The 26511-nt window shown below is 47.9% G+C and overlaps 2 protein-coding genes across 6 annotated transcripts in view; both read right to left on the bottom strand.

Moving 5' to 3' along the window:
- The window catches only part of RBM14 (RNA binding motif protein 14), a 39559-nt gene extending 20545 nt beyond the window's left edge, over positions 1-19014 (bottom strand). The window contains exons 1-3 of one of the 4 annotated variants that reach the window (XM_048857567.2): positions 18405-18989; positions 6489-8103; positions 4354-5358 (exon numbers count right to left, since the gene is read on the bottom strand). In XM_048857567.2, the coding sequence (XP_048713524.1) occupies positions 5151-5358; positions 6489-8103; positions 18405-18750 (2169 nt within the window). In that variant the 5' untranslated portion in view covers positions 18751-18989 and the 3' untranslated portion in view covers positions 4354-5150. Of the gene's footprint in view, positions 1-4353; positions 5359-6488; positions 8104-18404 lie in introns of those variants that run through there. The other 3 variants (XM_048857573.2, XM_048857572.2, XM_048857568.2) reach the window with 3 other exon arrangements.
- Positions 19015-20309: 1295 nt separating this feature from the next.
- Positions 20310-26510, bottom strand: CCS (copper chaperone for superoxide dismutase). 2 transcript variants are annotated; one of them, XM_048857583.2, is made up of 8 exons: positions 26369-26508; positions 25207-25279; positions 24984-25121; positions 24081-24258; positions 23493-23553; positions 22509-22586; positions 21401-21504; positions 20310-20982 (listed from the first exon to the last, which is right to left on the bottom strand). In XM_048857583.2, the coding sequence occupies exons 1-8, from the start codon at positions 26414-26416 to the stop codon at positions 20829-20831; spliced, it is 834 nt and encodes a 277-aa protein (XP_048713540.2). In that variant the 5' UTR covers positions 26417-26508; the 3' UTR covers positions 20310-20828. The 2 variants fall into 2 exon arrangements, with proteins under 2 accessions (XP_048713540.2, XP_048713541.2); XM_048857584.2 differs by lacking the exons at positions 20310-20982; positions 21401-21504 and adding an exon at positions 21511-21649 and having other exon boundaries at positions 26369-26510.
- Position 26511: the final 1 nt, after the last annotated feature.

The raw sequence follows: 26511 nt of genomic DNA, 5'->3' as shown, positions 1-26511 counted from the left end.
ATGCTGATGGAATTAAAATTCATACATAGGGTGCAATGATAACATTTTTATAAGGTAGTTTCTGTTGGTCCACGGGCTGGGAGGAACTATGAAAATGCAGTAGCAGGCTAGTGTTGGTGTAAGGCCAAGACCAGCACAGAGAGTAACAAACCTTTGTATTGTCAAAGGTAATTGCTAAGAAGTTACTTTTGCGTGTACTTGATAGTATTTATCTAGTGCACATTCTTACCTTTGTTTAATGGAAAATCTTTGGTCTCTTACTGCAAGATGTGCAAATGCACAAGGCTTTCTGAAACCATGGACTGAAAATACACTTCTCAGCTCAGCTTGGGTCTTCACAGAGCCACATCAGGCAGAGTTCATGGTACTAGGTTATCAATGTGTTTTGTCTATTCCAGTTATGATGAGCTTAGCTCTCGAGGAGAGGGAGTTATTTAAGGCAGTAGTGAGCAGATCCAGAGAAAGGTCTAGGTCCCATCTTCTTGGGGGTTAAGGGTAAAAGGACAATTACCCTGAACCAGTGACAAAGGGAAAGATATATAGCAAGGATACTTGAGATTCCTTTGAGCTGTGAGATATTAGCCCAGAACTCACCACTTTGTGAAAAAGTCTGTCTTTAAGGTGTATCATTTTCAATACAACCAGCATGTAGCGTTGCCAGTTAGTTACACACAATCAGTTTCAATTTCATATGTTTATTTTGCTTCCCTAACCTTCTGCTGTGAAGCTTGCTCTCTTACAAGCTCTTTGGATAGCACTAGATGCTCTCTGCAAACCATAAGCAGACTTGGGCCATGATTATGCTACATAATTAAATCAACCTAATTTACATTGGCACACAGCCACAACAGTAATTATATTGCTTGTGCGTGTCTACACTTTGCTCGTTATGTCAGTAGTGTTCATCCTCACCAGAAGTGCTTGTATTGGTTGTACTGTCAGTGTGGGGCATTGTGGGACAGCTCCTGAAAGCTAGTAACAGTCGACATAAGCAATGCAGTATCTACACTGACACTGTGTCGACCTAACTACATTGACCTTGACTCTTATGCTGCTCGTGAAGTTGACATTGCATGGCAGTTATGTCAGCTGGTGCAAAATTTAAGTGTCGACACTTCTATAGTTAGGTCAACATGAACTGCCTTGTTTCAATCTGTAGTCCAGACCTCAGTCTTTGTCTACACAAGCAATTTATCCTGGAATAACTATGTCACTCAAGGGCATGGAAAATCCACACAGACCTAACTCCCTAACTCTATAGTGTCGATACAGCTACAATGATGGGAGAAGCTCTCCCATCAGCATAGATAGCGTCTTTGCCACAGCAGTGCAGCTGCAGCATTTTAAGTGTTGACAAGCCCTTAGAGATAAGAGGAAGTTTCCCCTGGAGAAGTTTCCTCCTGAGTCCTAATGTTTAAAGATTGGTTTATGTCCCAATTGAAGCAGGTTAGCTTGTATCCCTCAAATGTTTAATTGCATTTTTAAAATGAATATTATTGCCATAAGTGTCAAATCCCTTTTTAAAGCCTCGAACTCTTGCTCTTAATACTGCCTTGGGACAATTAGGGCTGGTCTATGCTGAAAACTTAACACTGGCATAGCTATATCTCTCAGGGGTGTGAAAAAAAAATCCAGTCTCCCTTAGAGATGTAGGTATGCCAACCTAACACCCAGTGTAGACAGCTCTCGGTCAAAGGATGAATTCTTCTGTTGATCTAGCTACCACCTCTCAGGGGAGGTGGATTAACTTCAGCACCAGATTACCTCCCGTTACTGTAGTGAGTATCTACATTGAAGCGCTACAGTGGCACAGCTGTGTTGTTGTACCATTTTAAGTGTAGACATAGCTGGAGTTCCACAGGCTTACTGTGGGAAAAATATTGTCTTTTACCACACTCCAGTTTTGAATTTGTCACCTTATTTTGACATCCAGCTTCTTGTCAGTTTTCCCCCCTTAAAAAATAATCATTTAAACAGAATTAAAATTTAACCCCCCACCCCCACAAAAATTTAGGATTAGAAGACACGATAATTTCCTTTAAAAATTAATGAGCTTCTACTGAATTTCACAATTCAAAAGGCAAACAGAACAATACAAAGAAAACAAACATTCTAGACATTTTAATAAACACACCAGCAATGAAAAAAACCTCAAACTTTGGCATAAGATCAAAAGTCAACCATGTGTTACTAGTTACACAAAAACACACAAAAATCAGTTACAATCAGTACAAAGCTACTTACTCTCATGTAGTAAGTGTTTATAAAACTGTTGAGAAAGATTTTTGGCCTGATGACAAAAAAGCATTTAAACACAAGTTGAGCTAGATTCAGAACAGAGGTATAATACCTAATTGTAACACCATTTTCTACATGCATGAGTGACAGCTAAATTACCTAAAGTTAAAAAATACTTCTAATCTGTAACATGTTTAACTTAAATTTCCATGTCCAACCCAGACTTTCAATAACAGCTACAGGACAGCAAGAGTACTAGGGACTGAATATTTGAGATGGGGCAGAGAATATTCAAAATTTACCTTAAAAAAAAAATGCAAAAAGTTCACACCCACAGCTATATTTTCACCAATTCCAGTAACTACAGAATTTCACAAAGTTTTCTGGGTACAAAATCATTGAACCATAATGTAAGTTTTCCAACTGAAACTGTTTTCTTACTCAAGTTTAATCATTTACCTGTCTGTATTTATTTTTAAGTGCATTTTAAGAAGTTAAACAGGTTCAGTGGCAAGTCTAAAGATTTGTGGATGTAGTTAGTGAAGCAAAATCTGAACAACCCAATAGAGAAGGCAACTGCATATCACATCAATTTCAAAATCAGATATAAATGACTGAAATGTACAAAAATATATATCTTCTAGAAAAAAGTTGAGGTAGCTCCTGCATTTGTCAATTTGGAGAGAATCAGTCTGGTGAGGTGGCTACAGCTCATGGACTACACAAAGGAAGCTTGATGAGGAGTCACATTATCAGTCCTCTTAGGTTTAGGACTGGGGACTGAGTAAATACAAAGGTGAATTATTCACTACCATCCAGGAGACACCTGTAGCAGGAAAGAAGCCCTCACCAATAGAGAACACAATATAGAGTAAGGTTTAAAATGTCTCGCATCCTAAAGAAGGAAATTAATGAGTCATCGCTTTGGCTGGCCTGTGACAAAGAGGCCCATCAAAATCACTCCACCTCAAACAGCTTCTAGAAAGAGCAGCAACATTATTGCTACTAATAAAAAAAAACACCCCACTGGTGTTGCCATCAGGAGGGAGCAAGCAGATTCTAACCCCAGCAGCTGCCATCATTGTCATGTTGTAGGTGCAGCCAGATGGAACACCGGGAAGAGTCCAGTAAGCAAGTTGGGATTTTGAACATCCTTAATCCTTGCAGATGTAACATCCCCCCTAAAGTCCAGCAAGCCACAATCTGATCATCTTTTCTAACATTCATCAAATCCACTCCCACTCCAATCCACTTGAAGGTGGGTCTCCTCCTTGATCCTTGCACTCTCAGCTCACCTCTTCCCCCCTCTCTTGCTAACCTCACCTCTGTGATTCCACACTAGTATTCATGCAGAGAGACATCCTTTTCCAGTCCCCAGTGTTTTCAGTCCTTCAGAAATCATTCCTTTAGTCTGCCCTTACATGCCTAGGTCACTTGCTTCTTCCTAGCTACTCTGCCCTAATTAGAAAATTCAGATCATTCTCTCAAGGCAAGACATTTCTTTAGCCCTTGTCCTTCCCTTCTCTACACCTGTCCTTTATCAATTTATGCTGTAACAAATTCAGGGCAGGGACTGGAAGTTCAATTCTGGCATCGTATAGATGGTGAACACCGAATACCTTCAAATTGCAGGTTTAAATGCCCAGAAGAGCTGATGGAGAGCTTCACGCTGCAGAGGTAGATGAACCTGGTACCAGGCAGTGTCCTGGGGAGAGGTACTTTGGAATGAGAATTAACATGAGGTGTTGACCCACTTTAAGAAATGAAGTCACCCACTGCTCTTCTCCCAAGCACATTTTCTGTTTAAACTATAAGCTCTCAGAGACCTCCGACATGTCTGTTAAGGGGCACACCTATGATGCAACAACAAATCTTACAGCACATCTTAAGAACAGAGATCTGGACTGCTCTTGGCCAATACTCCAGCTCTCTGTTGTGCACCAGCTGGCTACCACATTTCTTCTTCCCTAGAGCTGGCTGCCTTGCAGTGGTACTGTATGTATGCACTCATTAAAGTCCTTTGATTTACCTTTAGGATGAAAGGAAGAGAGTTAAAGAACATGGGACATTAGTCCTGAAACCAATTAAACTAGAAGAAAAAATACACCAGACAACTTTCTAAACTGTAAATAGCCTGCATTTTATTTACAGTCAATACAAAAACTAACTCATTTCAGATGTATAGATTCGAACATCACACCTACTGCAAACTTAACACCGGTGTAAAAAGAAAAAGGATTTTCACGTTACATAAAAGAGCATTTGCTCTTCCATTCAGAGAAAGCAATTGCTCGGGTTATAAAAACAATACTGAGCAACAGTCATTGTGAATTGCATTTATTAGGAATCCTGCATGAGCAACTTATGTCTTACTAATGGAGACATTAGCATCAGGAGTTGCAAACAAAAACCAATGCCATATGCTATGGCATTCTTAGCCCTACTGGAGCATGAAGGAACTCGAGTCTTCGACTTTCAAAGACACAATGTGCAGCAGTCGTTTACATCATTCCTGGGGTTGCAGCACAGGTTCTTCTTGAGATCATAAATTCAGATCATTCTAAAAACGCAACAAAAAAGGCAGCTGAAAATAAAATCCCCCAAAGTAAAGACCAGGAGAATGCTATTTGTGTTGGATGTAGTAGCATGTCTCAGAGATGCCTCATACTATCGCCTCAAATAATTCTTTGATCAAGTGACATTAAGGAACAGAGCCAAAACGACAGGCTGTAATGACACCTGAGATAGCATGGGAGGGAAGGAAATTTAGTAACTCGGAATCTGCAGAGAACTGAATGAGGAAGCCAGCCTAGTAAAGACGCAGATTGGCTTTATGCTAAGAAAGCGTGTCCCAGTGGGGAACATGTAATCAATGATACTGCCCCCATCTGGAACAGGAACCCCAACCCCACCTACAGGCGGCGCTGGTAATTAGAATGTAGCCGAGCAGTATGCATATAATCGCCATAGGCGCCCGAATAACGGGCATAGTCGGAATGCGCTTCTGGAAGACGGCGATAATCCAGCGGGGACTTTGTCGGCGAATGACGGTACACAAGTGGCGAGTCTGCTAAACGACGGTAATCTGAGAGGTCAGATAAACGGCGGTCGGAACTGTACCTGGTCAAGAAAAGAGACATTTAATGAATAAAACAAAAGGGTCTGTGATAATGGCCTAACAGCGCTCTGGTTAAGCAATATATTTGTGGAGACCCTCATGAGAGATCAGAATCTCTCCAGTGAAAACAATACCCACAGAGCAACACTATTAGTACACGTCTCACTAAGGCAAACCAGAGGAACTTGTGGGTTAATTAGTTCTTTTCAGAACAGTTCCTTAGCTATCTTTTACCTCCTTTGGTGTATACCTCAAATATACATGTTAAATTTCCCCCAACTCTTAGGCAAGTAAATAGCACATGGGAAACAAGAGCTGGATATGCCTGCCATTTCTCTTTACAAATGCAGCCCATTTACTTATTAAACACTGAAAATAGGGAGGACTGGTCTGACGACTTATGGGGTTGAGGACATTGGTTAAAATCCAATCCAGGTCAGTAACAGTGGTCTCAGTCCAGTTCCTAGAGAGCAGGCACCTACAACACAGCACCACCACAACTGACAGTAGTTGAATCTTTCATTCGCGGTGTAAGCAGAGGTGCCAACCTGTGAGAGAAACTGAACTCCCCATCTTAGCCCTAAGGGTTGTAGTTCCAAGTGAGGGATAAGGCATACTGTTTGTGGTAGAGTGCAAGAAATCTGCAGTGCCATTGTCTGGGGTATACACGCCCTAGGTAGAAGTTTCCAGTCCCCGGGGCTGCCAATCTTGCAATTTTCACACAAAACTGTAAGAAAACACTAAATAAATATCCAGTAGAATCTGCAGACTGGAAAGAGGGGCACGCCAGCCTATTATCCCACCCTTAACTCTAGACAGACGCACCAGAAGCAAAGAAATTGGAAGGGGGAACTATGTAAGGATCTGTATTAGTGCCAGAGTGGGAAACCATTTTAATAATGCATCGAGTTTCACCTCCCACCCTGTCAATGCTTCCAAAACAGTAAGTTAGTGTAATGTATTAGCAGGGGAATTTCCACCTTTTGGTGAAGCAGAACCAAGTTTATAAAGGCGAAGACCAATAGACTTGTATTGAGTCTGAATGCCTCTAGTCCCTTGGACAGCACATCGAGATCCTTGGATGAGAGGTTCTATTTATGTGCAAAGTACTATCACTGGCTTAGCAGCATACCTTTTAGCCAAAGCAGATGATTTTTTGAAAGGATCGTCATAGCCAGCACTCCGTGGAGGAGAGAGGCGGGTGCGTTCGTATGGTGGTGCGATGGCAGCAGCAGCAGAAGACTGAGACAGTCCCAAATACGGGGTTGCTTGTTGTCCAAGCTGGGTTGGCCCATCATATGCAGTCACAGGCTGAGCTCTGAAAGTGACTGCCAAGGGAACAGAGGAGGGCTGCTGTGCTGTATATGAAGCTGACATTGAGTTTGAAGACTGTGTTCTATAGGGTGTGGTCAGTGGAGCAGAGACCTGTGATTTGTAGGAAGCTGCTGCAGACTGATTGCTATAAGATGCAGCCAGAGTGGATGCAGGCTGGGCACCATAGGTTGCTGAGAGCACAGCTGTAGGCTGGGCGCCATACGAGGCTGAATGGCCGGCCACAGGCTGGGCGCCATACGAGGCTGAATGGCCGGCCACAGGCTGGGCGCCATACGAGGCTGCGAGAGCAGCTGCAGGCTGAGCACCATACGAGGCTGAATGGACAGCCACAGGCTGAGCACCATACGAGGCTGAGAGAGTAGCTGCAGGCTGGGCTCCATAAGAGGTTGAGTGGCTGTCCACAGGCTGGGCTCCATAAGAAGCCAAGTGGCTGGCTGCAGGCTGGGCTCCATAGGCGGCTGCATGCGTGGCCACAGGCTGGGCTCCATAGGTGGCTGTGTGACCAGCCGCAGGCTGAGCTGCATAGGCAGCAGCTGCATGTGTGGCTGTTGGCTGAGCTCCATAGGAGGCTGAGTAACCAGCCACAGGCTGAGTACCATAAGAGGCTGCATGCGTGGCTGAAGGCTGAGCTCCATAGGATGACGCTAGTGTTGCTGTGGACTGGACCCCATAAGAGGCTAACTGGGAAGCTGCAGCCTGGGTGTTGTAAGAAGCAGCAGCCTGGGCGCTGTAGGAATTTAGTGATGAGGCTGCAGGCTGGGTATTAGAAGCTCCTAGTGAAACAGAGGACTGGGTTCTGTAAGTATTTCCAAGTGAGGTCGAGGGCTGGGCCCTGTAAGATGCTGCCTGTCCCGTTGTTGGCTGGGGTCTGTAAGACATTCCGAGTGATGCAGAGGGCTGGGCTCTGTAGGTTGCACCCAGTGAGGTTGATGGCTGAGCTCTGTAGGATGCTGGTTGTGCTGTCATGGGTAGCGACACAGTGGCAAAGCCGATTCTTGTTGGTGATCGTCGAATTGGGCTTCTGTCCCTTCCAAAATATGAGGGAGATGCTTGCCTTGTCTGAGTATCAAATGAGTTGTATTTGCTTGAAGTGTTGGTGCCACCGAAGCGCTGCTGATAATCGTAGAGTGAGGATGCAGTATATCCTGCAGAGACTGATGCATACGTAGAGTCTGTAGGCCTAAGCTGCTCATAACCATCGATCTTGGGCTGATATTTTTCTCTATAGTCCACACTTGCTCTCTTGCTCTTGTCAGCATTGGGGCCTGCCTGGGCATTTTGTCCTGCCCCCTTTTTCTGAACATTAGTAGAGAGTTCCACATTGACTCTTCTTCCTTTCACTTCCTTTCCGTTAAGATTTTCGATGGCAACTTTTGCATCTGCTTCTTTCTCCATGTGAACAAATGCATAGTCTGATAAAGTAGACAGAGGGTTATCAGTGAAGAAGACAAGACATTTTATTACAGGATCGAACACTTAACAGATGCACGCATCTCTCTGCTATTGCTTAAATGCAGTTTGGGTATAAACAGAGTTTGTATTGTAACCTTTCTAATACACTGCTGGCTGGCAGCTAAATTACCCCAATTTACCATAGCTGCTATGTTATGAAAACTGCAGTCTATTCTAACAAAAATGTAGAAAAAACCCACCAGTATCTAATCATGGCACAGAAAGAAATCCATGTGCTCAGTAGGTTTGTATACAAATACCCTCAAATAGTTCCCAAAACCTTAAATTCTGCAATATTGTCTCATTCAGTCCTGAACACACTGAACCAAATTGAAGTTTATGGAGTCATACCAGAGTAGAATTTGGCCCATTCTGTGCCATTAAAGAACATGTAACCAATACAGTTTTCTTGAAATTTCAGGAAGGAAACTATCACTAGCTATCCATAAACTGGAGATTCTTCCAGCAGGTCATGCTAATCTTGCAAAAACATCCAAACTAATCTGCTTTGGAATGCTCTAGTTTGTCAAAGATATTACACTATAGAAGACAAACTTAAACAGGGTTAGAAGGACTGTATTTAATATCTATAAAAGGATCTTCCTTTAATAAAGTATATTTAGTCTGTGGAGTGAGCAATCAGTTTAAGTATTTGTGAAAATCAAGTATGTCAGAACATCTAGAACCAAGACTGGGCGCCTTTCATATTCTAAAAAGCCAAATAAGTAGAAAAAGTAGCAGCCCCACGACTACTCTGACTTTAATAATCCTGAAATTCAGTAGGGTGTAAGCTTTAAAATTACACTGAAAAATTCAGTATTTCAAAAGGATTTACCTCTAGTTTCTCAATTTATTTTTAATTCAAAAAGGCACATTTTCTGTGCTGCATCATCCTTGACAACCAAATCCACTATCATTTCCTCCCTGCATGGCAAGTGTAGTTAGTTTAAAGTCTACATATATTAATAATTTGGAATCTTTACCTCTGACTTACAGAAACTGTATGGTTTCCCTTAGTTTTTTCAAAAAATAATGAAGTTTTAGTCTGTGGAAGGATCTCAGGTTGAACATAATAGCTATACTAAATTCAAAGCTACCGCGACTGAGATAACTATCTTACACACGGAAATCTAGAATGATATTTTCTTGTAGGCATAATTCTAGTCTATACCAGCAAAACACTTGAAGTGACTATTACACTTATGACACTACAGGAGCTAGGGAATGTTCCAACAGCAGTAATTCTAAAGCAGTTTAGAAAAAACACACTTACAAGAAACTAGAATTTTACTGAACACAAAGCACATGCCTAATCCAATACTTCATAATTTAGATCCCTATGCTCTAGATGAGTGGTTCTCAAAGCCAGTCCGCCGCTTGTTCAGGGAAAGCCCCTGGTGGGCCAGACCGGTTTGTTTACCTGCAGTGTCTGCAGGTTCAGCTGATCACAGCTCCCACTGGCCACAGTTCGCCGCTCCAGGCCAATGAGGGCTGCGGGAAGCAGCGCGGGCCAAGGGACATGCTGGCCGCCCTTCCCGCAGCCCCCATTGGCCTGAAGCGGCGAACCACAGCCAGTGGGAGCCGCGATTGGCCGAAGCTGCAGATGCAGCAGGTTAACAAACTGGTCTGGCCTGCCAGGGGCTTTCCCTGAACAAGCGGCGGACCGGCTTTGAGAACCACTACTCTAGATGACAGAGCCAGCCCCTAAACGCAGAGGACACGATGGGAATTAACGGCTCAAGGGATGAAAATCAGCCCACCCAAGCCCCACTGCTCAACCTCCCTGCTACGATGCAGAATCCAGACCATGCTATTTCTCCACTCCTATATTGAGGGCTGTGGCAAGTCATTTCAATTTATTTGCCTCTACAGAGAGTCCAGCTCTTTTATAATGAACAAAAAGGAGAATGGAACTGGCCACTCATGGACTGGACATTCTTAGCAGGCAGAGCATAGCTCACAAATTCATTGTTCCAGAAACTCCTATCTGCCACATTTTTGGGGACCCTGAAGCAACAGGAGCCTTTTCCAATGTACTGAATCCCAGTTTGCAAGGGCTGACTTGGGACCAGCAACATGGGAAGCTGCACTGTCCCTGGTGGGCACCCTCTCCAGGGGTTCTGTAGGCTTAGGAACTCAGAAGTGCCATGGTAAGGATTCTTAGTGTTCAAACATGGCTTCTGCTGGCCTACTTCACAAATAGGCCATCTTTCTCAACCAACAAGACAGAATGGAAATACTAAATTTAATCTGGAAATGAAGGAATTGGAGCCCTGCTGTACTCCCAACCCCATCCCTCTTTCCCAAGGGCTCACTTGGCCCAATAGGGCCCTTCCAGCAAGGCTGGCTTCCAGCGATTCAAACAGTTGTGCTAGAAAAACATCCAACTGTATAGGCAAGCAAGATCTGCCTGTGTCCAAAGTCATCAGACGCACCAGTGCCTCACAGGCTCTCTTTAAGTGCCTCCAACCATCCTTCTGCTATTACCAGCAGGGCCAAATGAAACCTTGGGATTTCTCAAGTTCAGCAAGGCCTTATATACATCAAGGAGTTGTAGAGATCTTGCCTGCTCTTGTTACTGGCCTTCATGTTTGGTGAATGGTGAGAAGCTGGTGTTTTTTGGACACCAGTAATGCTATAGCTGATTTCTGCCTATAGAAGCAGGTGGTCCCAAGGACTCTGCACTAGAAAAATAGTTTTCAGCAATACTATTATGGTGCAGTCTTTTAGTAAGTGGGCATGACAATCTGTTGTTCATGTGTGATGGTCAGGTCTATGAAAATAGATTCACAGATTACATTTGTAGATTTTAAAGCCAGAAGGGACCATGATAATCATGTAATCTGACCTCCTGCATAACATGGGCAAGATAATCTCGTCCAGTGACTGCTGAATCCAGCCTGTTTTGGGCAAAAATAGAACGTATCTGAAAAAGAGGCACACACAATTTCAACATAGAGACTCCAACTGATGAAGAATTTTCCACATCCCTAGTCCAAATAGAGTAGTGCTATACGAATCACAGTGACTTGCTCAGATCTAGGCAGCTAAAAAAAGTTGAAAAATAAATCTCTCAAAGTATCTCAAGAAGTCAGCAAACATCTCAACACACTTGAGTTGGCTGTGCAGATTACACCATATTGGACTGTTATCAACCACCTGCAAGTGAAGATAAGGGCATTAAAGCAAGTCAGGTGAAACACTCAGGATTCGTTTTCTCCAGTAATTACAGAAGAGCCATCACCACTATTTATGGTTTGGTTCTTTCATTCTCTTCCTGAATTAAAACAGATCCCAAAGCTCAGCATTTTCTGAGCACATTAGAACCCTGAGAAAAGGGCTCCCTATTGCACAATGAACAAAGCATATGGAAGCATCTGTGCTGGTCAGTTCCTATATGGTGAACAAGTGGCATGTGGTATAAATGATCTAAATTGCATGACAGAAGGCAGGCTGAATACTCTTGGTCAGTTCAAGTGATGATTGGTAGAGGAAAAAGCAGTAACATTGGTACACAACCTTTGAAGGTAAGACACTCAGCAACAGTATTAGCAGATCAGCATGAAAATGCAAAGGGCCACAGCAAAGGGTTCTCATGCTAAATGGGGGACTTGGGCTTAGGCCTAAGCCCAAAACATCAAACCCTAGGCCAAAGCTTTGGGCAGAAGGGCTGGTGAGATCCTTTGAAGGGAAAAACCGCAGCTGGCAACACCAAAATTGAGATCCCGCTCCATCCTCAAATCCATACAGGCTGTGCAAGGCATGGCACAGGGAAGGGATTGTTATTTACAGTGAAGAAAAAGTTACTTAATAGGCCATGCCTCCAGTGGCACTAGTACACACAGGTTCTGTGGGTTGCAGTTAACTAGGTCACAATCAATGGCGAGTCTAGGTCACTCAAATCTAGCCCATACAACAGGTGACACTTGGAATTTTTTCTTGGGACCCATGTGTAAGAGGCCTTATTTACCTAAACAGGAAGGGGAAATAACTATGCAATTAGAGATGCTACTGTTCTGCACTACCACACTCTGAAACGAGTCCATGGCAAACTCAGGCACTGCAAAGCTGAGCTGGGCCCTGTGGAGAGAAGGGTAGCCCAGCCGCAGCAACAGGCAGCACGCAGTATGGGGAGAGCATGTTGTATTTAATATTAGGTCCAGGAAATGCTGCGTTTCATCACCTTGCCCTGGATGAAGAACTTTATAACATTCAGAAGGAACACACAGCTCTTGTGCAGACAGGACTCTGAGTGCATTGTGCTCATTTGGTGAGTCAGGAAGCTGGGAAGTCTGCCACGGAATATTTGAATATAGTGGATGAAAAGCTAGGAGAATTTGCTCTGGGAGAGGGGGCCCTTTTTAGCCATAATATGTGGATTAGGAAAATTATTTTCTCCCAAGACACCATGCTGGAAGTGAGAGGCAGTTAAACCCCTCTGAGGAAAGGCAAGGGGTCTATTTAGATTGTACACTTCATGACACAGGCATTTGGAGGAAAGGGAGGCTGCATGGAGCTCTTTGCAAATAGACAAACAAAAAGGCAGGAAAAAAGTGATAAAGGAAAATAATATAGCATCAAAAGAGAAGGATAGCTAAAAGGAAATGAGAGGAAACGGAGAAGAACCGACACAGAAAGCTACTGCTATCCCCCTTTTAGGCTCTGGGGATGGAGCTGCTCCCAAGCCTTTGAGGCAAGGAAGTCTGTTACCTTTCATTACACTGGATTTTGGGCTTTGGCCAGCCCTTCAAAGTTGTGTAGTCCCCTGGAAGTGCTGGGATGATACAGGTGTATATAGGCCACAAAAGAACTGTAGTTGATTGGCTGTTATGGTATTGTTTTTGAGAACAGCTGCATGGGCACAGAGGTTGGGCCTGGAAGGGGTATTTACACTGGTGAAGGAGAAATGGTTACCCATGTTGCATTTGGTGGCAGGTCCATATCACTTGAAACAGCTCTGCAGGTGCAAGAGAAAGGAGTATCAACCCCTGCTCCATGATTGCGTCTCCTGGAGAGCGGAGTAATTACCTTTGATTACACTACAAGTAATGAGAGGAATGAGGCATTCAAAGGTGGCATGAAGCTGAAAAGAGTGCAGTATTGGTTACTGGCCCTGAGATACCATAGCTGATGGGAGCACCAGGGCTCTCAATGTACAATTCCTATATGAGGGAAAGGGGTGGTGGTGATTTGTCCATTAAACGGTCCCATATAAGTGTCACACATGACGGCGGCTCCGGGACACTAGAAAATGGCGCAGGATATAAAGGGAATTTTTATGCAGGGAAGAAGTAGGGTGGTTGGCTCAAAAGTACTTCACTCAGTCACTGGCCTACATCACTGGTATTCCAGGACAAGTAGAGAGGTGTTGGCAATTTTGAAATGATGCATTTGACAATAGGCTCATGAACTGCCTGATGGTGCAGGGTGCGCTTTGAGAATATATCCACCTTTGAGGACATTATCTAAGGCTTAGAGAAATGTACCTGACAGGTACTAACCCTACATCTAAGCCTAATAGCTAGAGAGAAATGCCTGTGCTACCATAATATTTCAATATAAAGCAACAGTAATTGTTTGTGTTATGTTTAGCTCCAGAACTTAAATCATCATTTTATGTAATAATTGTGTTACTGGAGCTGATGGAGTAGCAGATAATTTCAGATATATTGTTCAATGAATTTCAGCAGCATTCATCAGACAGTAGTCAAACAGCTGACTATAACGACTATAAAGTCTGCCAAATTCCAGTGAAGCTGGAATAATAATTATGAATACTGTTCACTCATCTCTCCTGCTTCATTAGACCTTCTTTCTTGCCCTGCAACCTAAATCCTCAGACTGTATTTGTCTTGTCCAATTTACACCATTAATCTCCTGCCTACCCACTCCCATGTTCATTTGAAAATGTTACCAGACTCCCAAGAGCTAGAGGATTAAACATATTGGTCAGACTGATATAAAAGGAAGGGGATTCCACTGTTCACTGGCAATACCCAGTGAAAAAATAACCCACTCTTCCCCACCCCCCCCAAGCTGCTGGGGTTCTTTCAACTGTCCCTTAAACTCTGCCTGATGGCCCCATCATTCAAAATGTAACCCCAGATTTCCTCCTTTGGTTGCTATCCTTCCTCTATCCATATCTCCCTCTGATTCTCCTGGCTGTGATCAGGTTGGGTGAGGTCTCTGCTCCTTTACTCTTCCCCTCAACCTTCTGGCTGCTGCAATGGTTGTGCCCTTCTCCCAACCTATTTTTGCATTCTCCTCCCCTTGGAAGGGCACCTCCACACACCCACAAAGACCACACTGTCACAGTGAAGGACTGGGGGGGGGGGAGGATGTTAGATGCTGTTGGCACCTTTGATATCACACTTCATCACACGCCTGTACCAACTGAAGAGACCTCACAGGTCCAGCAGGTATAGGGGCTCAATTGAGGGGGAACATTCTCCTTGAAGAGGTGAGGTGGGATGGTGAGTAGTTTTGTCAATGTACTCTTCCATGCATCCATACTGCTGGAAGAGGCCTCACACATCTTGCTGGGGCAGAAGAGTATGGATTAAGGCAGTATCTGCCCCAGTGAAGTTTAAAGTGGATGTTACCCACTTGCTGGTGGAAGAAAGTAAATGCTCCGTGAAAGTGGGAGCAGTCAGTACTTTTGTTGATGTTGCGCTCTGCCACGGTACCTGGAACAACCCCTTCATCTCTCCACTGGTGTGTGTCTGGGGGGGGGGGGGGCCAGGAGGTTATGGGGAGTATCTGCCCCATGTGGAGTAAGGATTAATGCGGTCAGCACCTTTTAGGTCACATGGACTCATACTTCCAAAAGAACTCCAGTAAATCCCTGCTGGTGCAAAGACAGGGAATTTTGGGGGCATTATTTGCTCCATGAGGGATTAGAAGGGGTCTCTGCCCCCAGATAGGATTAGTAGTTTTGGCAATTTCTATACCTCAGTTGCTGAAAAAGCCTCTGCCACTCCCCACTAGTACAGGTCAGAGATTGGGTGCAATATCTGCTCCACGGGAAGACTGGTACTCTTTTGATGTTACATGCTCTGATGTCGGCTTGCTTTGCTAAAGAGGCCCCACAGTCCCCCACTGGTGCAGGGAGGAGTTGGGGGTAGTATATGCCCCCCCATAAATGTGAGGCAATCAGTACCTATGGTAACATCTCACTTCACCAGATGCATACTGCTGGATTGATATTGGTGGGGGTCTCCACCTCATGAGGATGTTGGTACCTTGGACTACGTGGCACTCCACTACAGGCCCACATTGCTGGAAAGAAAGAAAGATGTAGGGAGGGCGTGTCTGCCCATAAGCAAGTGGTCAATATCTTTAACCATGTGGCACTCCACCACAGGCTGGAATTGCTTGGGTGAAGGAAGATATTGGACTTAGTCTTGTGGCATGGGCCCTGCTCCACTGAGAGGATTGGTATCTTCGACTGTTACATTCTATAAGCTTGGGGGAGCGTCCTGTTAACTCCCATATTCCTGATTTTTATATAATCAGGATCTTACATATAAAGCATGCCTTGTAAGGTATCTGTGGAAAAGTTATCATCATCTACTGCAAGTCATTTCTCTATCCATATATGTATATCATTAACACATATGAAGTTATGAGAATTGTGTTGTATGGTTGTCACTAAAACATTCTGTAAGTTGGGGAATTTGTCAGATATTAGCTCCCCAGAGGCAACAGCAAGGAAAGTAACCAAACAACCCATCAACCACCATTGTCCAGCAAGGGAGCTACAATTCAAAGACTAACCTACATGAAGCCATACCAGGGGAATTGCTCAATCTTAGCTGGAGACTGAGCAATGCCCCCAGATATGCCTGGACTGGTGATCCCCAAGCACATGGGACTGAGGGAATAAAACAGAACACAGTGGCCACATACTGGGCCTTTCTCCTTCACCCACCTACACTGCAAGCAACAAGGACACTGAAGACTCCAACTGAGGGGACTGGCCCAGATTTCAGGTGTGAAATCTGTGTACTATGAACTACAATATCCAATGCATTGGAAAAAAACACTTAATCTAGATGTTGCCCAGTCTAATAGGGTTGAGAGTTTAGACTGCATGCTTATATTTTATTTACTTTTAGTAACTAACTGACTTTTTGCCTAACATTCATAGTCACTTAAAATCTATCTTTTGTAGTCAGTAAATGTGTTTTACTGTTTATCTTTACCAGTGAGTTTTGCTCAAGTTTTGCAAAGGCTGGTGTATATCCACTTTCTGTTGATGAAGTGGTGAACCAATTAATAAATCTGTATTGCTCATCTTGAACAGTGCCTGAGATGCAAGGCTGGGGGGATTGGGCTGGTGCCTTTCCCTCTGTGATTCATGAGTGGCTCTGGGAGTATTCATGCAATCTAGCTGGGTGTGGAGCTCCACGTGCAGTTGTGCCGAGTGATGACAGCACCTGGTATTGTGAGAGACAGCCCAGGCTTGACAGTTCAGGGGGCACAGCGATCCCACAGTCCCAGGCTGCACCCCGAGGATCCCATCACACACTCCATCATGATTAGGGCTCCATGTTTGTCACACACTGAGGTTGCAGAAGTTACAGATTCCGTGACTTCCTGTGACCTCTGCAGCAGACAGTGTGGCTGTCTCCGGGGCCAGCTGCTCAGATGACCCTGGAGACAACCATACCCATGGCTGCTGGAGCGGCCCCACAGCCAGCCTCACCAGAGCAGCTGTCCCAGGGCAGCAGGAGCTGCTGCAGATCAGCAGCTCCTAGCATCAGTGCCAGGGCAGCTGGAGCAGCCGCTGGCCCTCCAGGGCTCCCCCCATCCCCAGCAGTGCCCCCCCTGCAGCTGGTGCCACGGGCTTTCCCCTACACCTAAGATTCAATCAGGGGTATTAATGGTATAAGTCATGGACAGGCCACGATTTTTTGTTTCTGTCCATGACTTTTACTAAAAATACCCATGATTCAAAACTGTAGCCTTAATCATGACCCATGGGTCCATATTGCTGGGGGAGGAGATTCCATTCCCAGGGAGAGGTTGGTTGAAGGGATTCCTACCCCATGGGGGAGAAGAGAGTTGATATCTTTTCCCACATCACATTCCATCTCAGGCCTGTACTGAGGGTGGGGAGAGCTGGGGAACCTCTGACCACATCATACTCCACCATGGGTCTGTGGGGGAGGAGAGAAATGAGCCCAGGGGTTTATACCTTTCACCACATTGCACTCCACTGTGGGTTAGTACCAGGGTTTGGTACTAAGCAGCAGAGGAAACCTTTCACCACAGGTTGGTACCAGGTGCTCACGGAACCTAGAAGTCGGTATCTTTCACCATATCACACTCCATCATGGGCCAGTACTATGAGTAGAGAGTCCCTATCCTAGGGGAAGGGGGAGATCCCAGGGGTTGGTTCCTTTGACCACCTTGCACTCCACCTCAGGCTAGTACCAGGGCTGTGGGGCTTGAGGATCCTGGGGGCCACTACCTTTGGCTACATTATACTCCACCACAGGCTGGTACCAGGGGTGGACCAGAGAACCCAGAGATTGGTATCTTTCACCATGTCGCACTCCTCAATGGGCTGGTAGTGGAGGTGTAAAGTCCCTGTCCAGGGAGAGCAATATCTCAGAGGTCAGTCTCTGACCAGATCACACTCCACTACCTGCCGGTACCAAGGGTGAGAGGGCTCCATGTCGCACTCCACTATGGGCAGGGAACCTAGGACTCGGTCCCTTTGACCACGTTACACTCCACCATGAACTGGTATGGGGGAAGGTGCCCCTGTCCCAGCCGGTGGATAACTTTCATGACACCACACTCCACCACGGGCCGGTACTGGGGAGGGGGGATGTTGGTGAACTCGAGAGTCGGTACCTTTCCCCACCTCGAACTCCACCACAGGCCAGTATATGGGGGGGAGGGGAGAGAAGATACCACGTCGCACTCCACCACAGGCCGGTGGGGGGAGGGACATCCTGGGGGCACCACGTCGCACTCCACCACGGGTCCGTACCGGGAAAGGGGGATGTTAGGGAGCCCGAGGGTCGGTACTTTCCCCCACCTTGCACTCCACCACGGGTCCGTACCGGGAAAGGGGGATGTTAGGGAGCCCGAGGGTCGGTACTTTCCCCCACCTTGCACTCCACCACGGGTCCGTACCGGGAAAGGGGATGTTAGGGAACCCGAGGGTCGGTACTTTTCCCCACGTCGCACTCCATCACGGGCCGGTACCGGGGAAGGGGGATATTAGTGAACTCGGGGGGGTCGGTACCTTTCACCACGTCGCACTCCACCACGGGCCCGTACTGCTGGAAGAGCGCACGCAGCTCTCCACTGGTGCAGGCCGCCGAAACGTTACCCACGAAGATCTTGCAAGTGTTGGTGGGCCGCGGGCGGGACGGCTCTACCACGATGCGGCGGCCGTGCAGCTGGTGCCCGTTGAGCTGGGCGATGGCGCGGACAGCGGCCGCCTCATCCCGCAGGTGCACGAAGGCGAACTGCTTCATGAGGGCCACGCCGAGCACCGGGCCTACCGCGCCCGTGAACAGTTCGCCCAGCTCCTCCGCCGTGGCCTCCTCGGGCACGTTCCCCACGAACAGCTTCACTCCAGGACGCATGGCCGCGGCCGAGCTGGCACCGGGACTCCTGACAAAATGGCGGCAGCACCTCACACCCTCCGAACGCTGAGATAGGAAGGAAAGAGGAAGGAACCACCCGCCCCTCGACACGCCTGCGCAGCGCGCTGCCTACCACCGCCTACGAGCAACTGCGCCTGCGAAGAGAGACGCTTGGCTAATGCCGCGCCTGCGTACTACTGTTGTCTTGCGCACTCCTGCTTCTCTATCCGCGCCTCCGCTCTTCTCCTAGCAACGTCGTTGCGCCTGCGCACTTGAGCCCCAACCGCCTGTAACCTTTGTTTTGCATCCGTCACAATCCGCGAGACCGGCCCTAGCGCGCCTCCGTATTTCCGGCGTCTACCTTCCAGAGCAGCCCGGCGCTTGCGTAGTGACGAATGCACCTATTCGGGTTTCCGGGCGCATGCGCCACGCCCAAGGTTGTGTTAACTAACCAGTAAACAAAATGGGGCAACCGCCACCCATGTGGAGAGTGCGCCCTCAGGCAACGGCACCGTCATAGGCAAGCTCTGCCCACACCCAGTGACCGCATCATGTTGTTTTTCTGCCATGGGAACTGCTCTTACTCCATCCCCAACCCCTTCCCACTCTCCTGCTGGAGGCTTAGGGATCCCCCATTCCCAAATCCCCCTCTTCCAGGGCAACTGCCGCCCACCCGCGGAACCTGTCCCAGAGGGGTTGTGCCTCTGCATTTATACAGCATCTTGCACAGTAGGTGCCTGACAAAGGACTGGGCACCACCACAATTCAAGCTGATCACCTTGGGCAACAAGACAGCAAGGCAAGCTAGGAAAATAATATTTAATGGCAGATTCAGTGCACATGAAAGATTACTTTAAGTCATCTCAGCCTCCACAATTAATTTTAAATTGAAAACAGGCTGCAACCTAACCCAGGCCCTCCTCTGTGGCTGCCTATGCTCAGGCTGGAGCCATCTAGAAACATTTGTCAGGTCTAGGTAGCTCAGTACCTTTTCTTCTGCAATGCATGCAATCCAGGGCACTGACAGATTTCCCAAAACAGTCTGGGCAGAGCAGCACAGGACTTTGATCCTGAGCTCAAAGAAACCTTTGCAGGTTTCCTGTAGATACTCATGTAACTCCAGTCACTAATGATCTCTATGGACAATTTTCAGAGTAGCAGCCGTGTTAGTCCGTATTCGCAAAAAGAAAAGGAGTACTTGTGGCACCTTAGAGACTAACCAATTTATTTGAGCATAAGCTTTCATGAGCTATAGCATGCATCTGATGAAGTGAGCTGTAGCTCATGAAAGCTTATGCTCAAATAAATTGGTTAGTCTCTAAGGTGCCACAAGTACTCCTTTTCTTTCTATGGACAATGTCCTATCTGTTTACGTGGCTTAGTAGAAAGAGCACTGGTTTGGGAAACCTCAGTTCTAAACCCAGCTCTGCCACTGGCCTGCTAGGTGACCTTGGGCAAATCACTTCCCCCCCGCCTCAGTTTCCTCATATGTAAAATGCAGATGATACCAAACTCCTTTGTAAAGTGCTTGGTGGTATGCTGGTTCAGAGTGCTAGATATAAACTAATTATTAATATTTTATTATTCAAGATTCAACCCCCAACCAATTTACTTAGTGCAAAAGTGATCATGAGAACTCCCAAGCTCCCTGCCTCCCCATTTCTAGTTCCTGCAGCAAAACCACCCTTGATATCCCTGCTGTTTAAAAAGGAACAAATAAGCAAGGGGGAAAAAATTAAGATGCTTTTTTCACTGCCTTTACAAATCCCAAAGCAGCAAAAAACTTCAAAGCCTATTTACAGCTCCCCTATAAAATGAGACATCATCTGCAGCGAGTTTAGCAGCACCCAGCTGGGGAAGGGTAAGGACACAAAGCTGCTCAGAGGTTGACAATAGAAGAACAAGACTGTGCTATGAGAGGGAGATGCTGTGGAGAAGTCCAGTCCCCACCTAAAGGTCACGTCAGAGCTCCCATACCGCAGGCCCAAAGCGCCACCCATTTGATGCTAGAACCACACTGAGCCCTGGCATAGAGCAACAACCAGTAGGCACAACGTGGAGAAAGGAAGGCTGTAATCCTACAGGTGAGGGGCAGGCTGGCCAAGCACCCTCCTGCCTGGCCCTGCCACTGGCTTCTCCTGCTCCTCCCACAGCGTCACGCCATCGCAGGTGCAGATTTGCTTGGGGTTCTCGAACAGCCCAGCAGATCGGGCAATGATCCCACAGGCCAGCCTGGAAGGGAGGGAAGGAGGATTAGCCAATGCTGTGCTGCCAGGGGCTCCAGCCATTGCAGACTGAATGGGCAGTCCCATGGCCTGGCCATTTGCCCAGTCAGAAGTCAGGCAAGGCCAGACACATCTTACTCCTTACAGTGCAAGAGGCAAGCTGTACCAAGACAATAAAGAGGAGTTAACCCCTTCTTTGACCACTCTTGTGTCATGCCCCTTGGGCAAGGGGGAGAGACTGACCCCCCTCAACTTCCTATAGCTCCCTTAGGCCAAGCCATCCTTCCTCCCATGCTCACAGTTGATCCCACCCCTCCATACTGTTGACTGGTCTGACAGTCAGCTTGACCCCCAAGTATTTGTGCCAGCAAGATGCTGCCTTGAGCTACTTCCCTGGCCCCTGCTTCTTCCCCCTAGCTCCTCACCTCTCACCCGAGTTCCCACAGACTTCAGAGAGTGGGTGACCCCCATGGCCAAGGTCGTCCTCACCAGAATCCACCACCAGAGAGCGGCCGATGATGTCCCAGACCTAGGAAGGATCACAGCCTTTGGCCATCCCTGTTGCACGTGTGGATCCCCAGTTTCCCTGACAGAGGCCAGTACAGTCCTGGGAAGGGACTTCTGCATGATGAGAGCCAGTGCATCCAGGCACAGCTTGGAGAGGGGTTTGTTCCCTGGAACCAGGGAAAGTGCAATCAGCTCTAAGAGAACAATGCCCCACCCCTACGCCCTAGCTTCCCTTCTCCTGCTGCCATCTCAGCCTCTGCCTCCTCCCCAGAGCTCGGCTCCCTGTCCCACTGCACCATGTGGGTGGTCCATCAGCTGGAGGGGGGCTGAGTTTGGAGGGAAGACAAGACTCCCACTCCTGCAGTTCACAGGAGAGCAGCCGAATGAAGGTTTTGACTAGAGGAGTGGAAAACAAGAGGCAACCCCAAGCTGCTACATGCTCTTTTTGCTCCCTCCTTCCCACCTGGGATACTACACCTACTGCTTCAGGGTTCTGACTAGTTTAACTATTAAGAGACCAGGGTGAGACCTAGTGCTTGGGGACAGAATATCCCACACCTGGTACTGGAGGCAGACCTTCCTCGGAAGCACCTGGTGCTGGGCCCTGTGGAGGAAGAGATCCTGAGCAACATGACCCTGGGGTCTGAGCTACTCAGGCAGTGCCTCATTCCTATGATATCCTTAAGACCAAAAGTGCTTGGTAAAGGTGTCCAGAGTTATAATATTAGAGAACCTGGAGCCAAGGAAGGGAGTTATCCCTCCTGCTTCACAGCAGGAGTCTACCCCTAGCAAATGGAGTCAGGAGGAATGTTCCTCAGGGTGAGATTATCCCATCAAAGCCTAATGGAGGGTTGAGAGCCCCTTCCCCTGAAGCAAATGTGGAACAGCTGGATGAGCTTGCTGTTCTGATCCACTGTAATGATGCCTTTCTGAAAGGAACAATAGGATCCCTCAACATGCCCCAGTCTGACACAGCTCCCACTGGTGTCTCCCCAGTGATCCCTTGTGTAGATCAGGGGACCTCACCTTTAGCTGGCTGTCCTCCATCCGGAAGTCTGCTCTTCCATCACTGCCAGCCAGCACGTTGCCAAGGTCTCCGAGATGCTGGAACAGAGCATCCACCCACATAGTCAGACACTAAGAACTTTGACTTGAACCACAAACACAGCAAGAGCAGAGCGAATTTTCTTCACTCAAATTCTTCTGTGGCTGAAAAAAACCCAGCTTTTCAATGAAAACCAATATCTGGGTTGAAAATTTCTGGAATTTTGACAAAGAAATGACCCCAAAACCTGACATTTAACCAAAAACGGTTTTTGAAAACCAAAATTTTTTACGTTTTCATGGAAAGATTTTGGGGGAAAATGTTTGTTTTTCAAAATTTCAAAGAAAACAACAATTGGCATTTCCCAAGGAGGTGGATAACGACTCTGTGGGCTGTGATCAGGCTGTGTTGGACAAGTATTTCAGTTTAGTTTGTTTCAAAGCCAGGCTGTGTCTGGCCCCACGTGGCAAAGTGAGAGCCAACTAATGTGGGCGTGCAAATGGGGACCTCTGAGCAATGGTCTCCAAGAGCAGCAGAGGCAGGAATGTGGCAGCCTGAGGACTGGGAAAGGTGCCTTTTCTTGGAGAACTACAATGTTTGAAGTCTTTGCTGTCTCTAGACAGGTGACTGACTTTGTTTCTTTCTGGCTTGCCCTCTATTGTGTTAACCCCTCAGCACCACACTGGGGTCAGCACTGACTGCCAAAGAAGAGCACCCCCTATCAAGTCACTCACTCTCCCCCAGTCACTCCCAGAACTGATTCAGAGGAGACTGCCCTACCGAGCCCCCAGCTCCATGCAGCACAGCCACCCCTTCCATCACACGGGGGTGAGCATTGATGGCACCCCCCCCCCCCGAGTCACTCACTCCTCTCCCTGCAGCACCACGCCCGCTAGCGCCACCAAATGGCACTGGAGCCAGCACTGACCGTGAGGGCAGAATGGGTGAACATGACCAGAACTCACCCTGTGCGCATCCTGCGGGCCCCCGTGACGCTCCCCATTTGGGTTGAAATGATCTCCACAACTGTTTGGGGAAAAAACGGAAGCCAGTGTGACCTAGTGCAGAGGCCTCACACCACAGCCTCCAGAGAGATCTAGCCTGCTACTTGCTCCACAGTACATTTCAACACAGGGCTGGAATGTGCACTGGCCAAAGGGGAAGGAGCTGAACAGGGAAACAGACCTCACCCCCTCCCTCACAGCTCGTGTCCTCTTGCTGTGTCTGTCTACATGCCTCCCCCAGACGCTCCCCAAGAGAAGGCCAATCTCACTGAACTAGTGCCATCTGCTGCACTCTTCACAGTTGCTGAAAAATGGAGGGCCTAATGGAGAGGGCACTGGGTTGGGAGCCCTCGGTTCTATTACAGGCCCTACGCTTAAGAAGGGCCCTCCCTTTGTCGCTCAGTGCCTCAGTTTCCCCATCTGTTAAATGAGAATCTTGACACTAAATGCCATTAAGCTGGAAGGCACCCAGTTCCCTGAAGTACCTTTGCAAACCCCAGCCTGCTATACTGGACAGCAACACCTCCATGCAGGGGAGAGGTCTCTTACCTGTCACAGGAGTTCGTGACATCCCCAAATTCATGGACGTGCAGCCCATGCAACCCTGGCTCCAAGCCATCAATAGTCCCTTCAATGAGACACTTCTCTGGCGAGACCTGCAGGAATCTCACCACCCCTTGGACCAGGCTGGGGCCTGACATCATGGCCACAGCTGCACCGAGGTTCTCTAAGCAGGAGGGCAAAGTCAGGTAGACACAGACAGTCACAGCTGCCCGCATTCCCCTCCCCAACCAAGATGTAGGGGAGCCCCTGCTGCCAGACAGCATAGCAAGCAGAGCAGCACCAGTGCCCAAGAACTCCCTGAGGAAGAGCTGAAAAGATGAAGCACAGGCTGTTTAGGGAAGGGGAAGATATTGGCCACTCAGCACAATAGAACTGTGTATTATGGTATGGCCCAGGGCACTAGCCTAGGTTTGAGAGATCCAGGTTCAAGTCCTTGCTCTGCCCCAGTCTCCCTGTGTGACACTGGGAAAGTCCCTTAGCCTTTCTGTATCTCAGTTTCCCAATAATAGCACTGCCCTGCCTCCCAGGGAAGCTGTGAGGGTAGATACAGTAAAGACTGTGAAGCACCCAAATACTACAGTGATGAAGGTCATAAAACTACCTTACACAGATAGATCATATAGAGGCACCTATCTGATATCGGGGCCGCTGCTGTACCAGACACCACATGCTCTTCCCCCTTTCAGGTGCAGCATAGACACACGGTGTGAAACAGTCCCTGCTCTGAAGAGCTCACAGCATAAACAAACACACACAGGTGCCAAGCGGGGAAGGGATTTGCCCAACGTCAGCAGCAGAGCCAGGAATAGAACCCACAGCAATAAACTGGGACTCCTAGCTGCTACCCCCTGTTCCTTTCAGGCTATAACCCAGGGACTCCATACTCACGTGGCGCAGTGCTCCCCATGCCCTTCAGCACAACCCGGCGGCCTGTGCTCTCCAGCAGGCCCTTCACCTTCCCAGCACTCATGCTGGTCTCCACCAGCACACTCTGAGAGTCTAGCCGAATGTCCAGTACCCGGAGCCCTGCAGGAAAAGCCCTAGCATTGTGAGAACAGCAGGAGCCCACAGCAGCTGTTATGGGGAATGGGAGGGCTGGAGTGTCTCTCACCTGTTGCTCCTTGCAGAGAGGCCTGCACGGCATCCACGCATTCCTGGCAGTTCATCTGCACGGCGAACTCCAGCTGGTTGATTTTAGGAGACATGTGAGACACAGTTTGTCATGGAAACCAACCCAACTCCCCACTGTGGGGGTCTTCATCCATCAGCCCTACCCCTCCCCTGGCCCAGAACTGCATCACCTCTTTTGAACATGGTTCAAAAAAGAACTATGTAAGTTCATGGAGGAAAGGTCCATCAATGGCTCTTAGCCAGGATGGGCAGGGATGTGTCCCTAGCCTCTTGTTTGCCAGAAGCTAGGAATGGGCGGCAGGGGATGATCAGTTGATGATGACCTGTTCTGTTCATTCCCTCTGAAGCACCTGGCATTGGCCACTGTCAGAAGACAGGATACCGAGCTAGACAGACCTTTGGTCTGACCCAGTATGTTCACTCCAGCAGACAGGGGTTTCCTGTCCTTTCCAGAATTTCCCCCCATCCAGAGGAAGCTAAACTAACCACCTCATACCCTACAGCTGTACAATCCTCCCTATATTGGGCAAATTGGATTGCTAATCTCCAGCAGCTTCCCCTTTCTCAATCCCTCTGATGCGGAGATTCTGCATTTTGTGTCCCACATACTCATACATAAGGTGACTTTGCCCCCATGTTCATCGACCCACCCACAATGTGTTCTGCCCCATTCATCCCTCTCCTTGCTACCCCTTACACAGGGGACTTTGCCGAAGAGGTATACGTCCTCCAGAAAGAGACGGTCTCTCATTCCCTCCACCACGGCACACAATTTCTTTCTCCTGCAGGCACATACACAGGGGATTTAGCCCTGCAGACGTGAGCCTCCCCCACCAGGCTCCCGAGACTCACCCTATCCTCCCCAAACACACACAGGGCGCTATGTTCCCCCACCCACAAGGGTTGACAACTCCGAGGACAGATCTTATCATGAGTCTCATGGTGTCTGGCGTGCCCCGGGCTCCTGGCAGTAGGACAATCCCAGCCCAGCTTTGATGAAGCTCGGAAGAGCTTTGCAGTGCAAACAAATACAGGCACCAAGAGGGGAGGGGACTTGCCCAACAGGATCAGCAGCAGAGCCAGGAACAGAACGCTGCCCCCGAGAGGCACAACCCAGCTTCCCCGCTGCGGAGTCTCCTTACCCGGCAGCTAGAGCCGCCTGCTTCTCCGGGCCCCGGCGTCGCCTCCATCGCTGGATCCCTCGGCTGCGTCCGCCCGCACTGGCCTCGCTTCCAGGAAACGCGCCTGTAGCAACACTTCCGGCCGCCAGCCTGATGGGCGGAAG

This window comes from Caretta caretta, chromosome 7, assembly GCF_965140235.1.
Source record: "Caretta caretta isolate rCarCar2 chromosome 7, rCarCar1.hap1, whole genome shotgun sequence".
In the NCBI taxonomy this organism is placed as follows: domain Eukaryota; kingdom Metazoa; phylum Chordata; order Testudines; family Cheloniidae; genus Caretta; species Caretta caretta.
The sequence above is the reverse complement of the archived record's forward strand: the minus strand, read 5'-3'. Positions and strand labels throughout refer to the sequence as shown.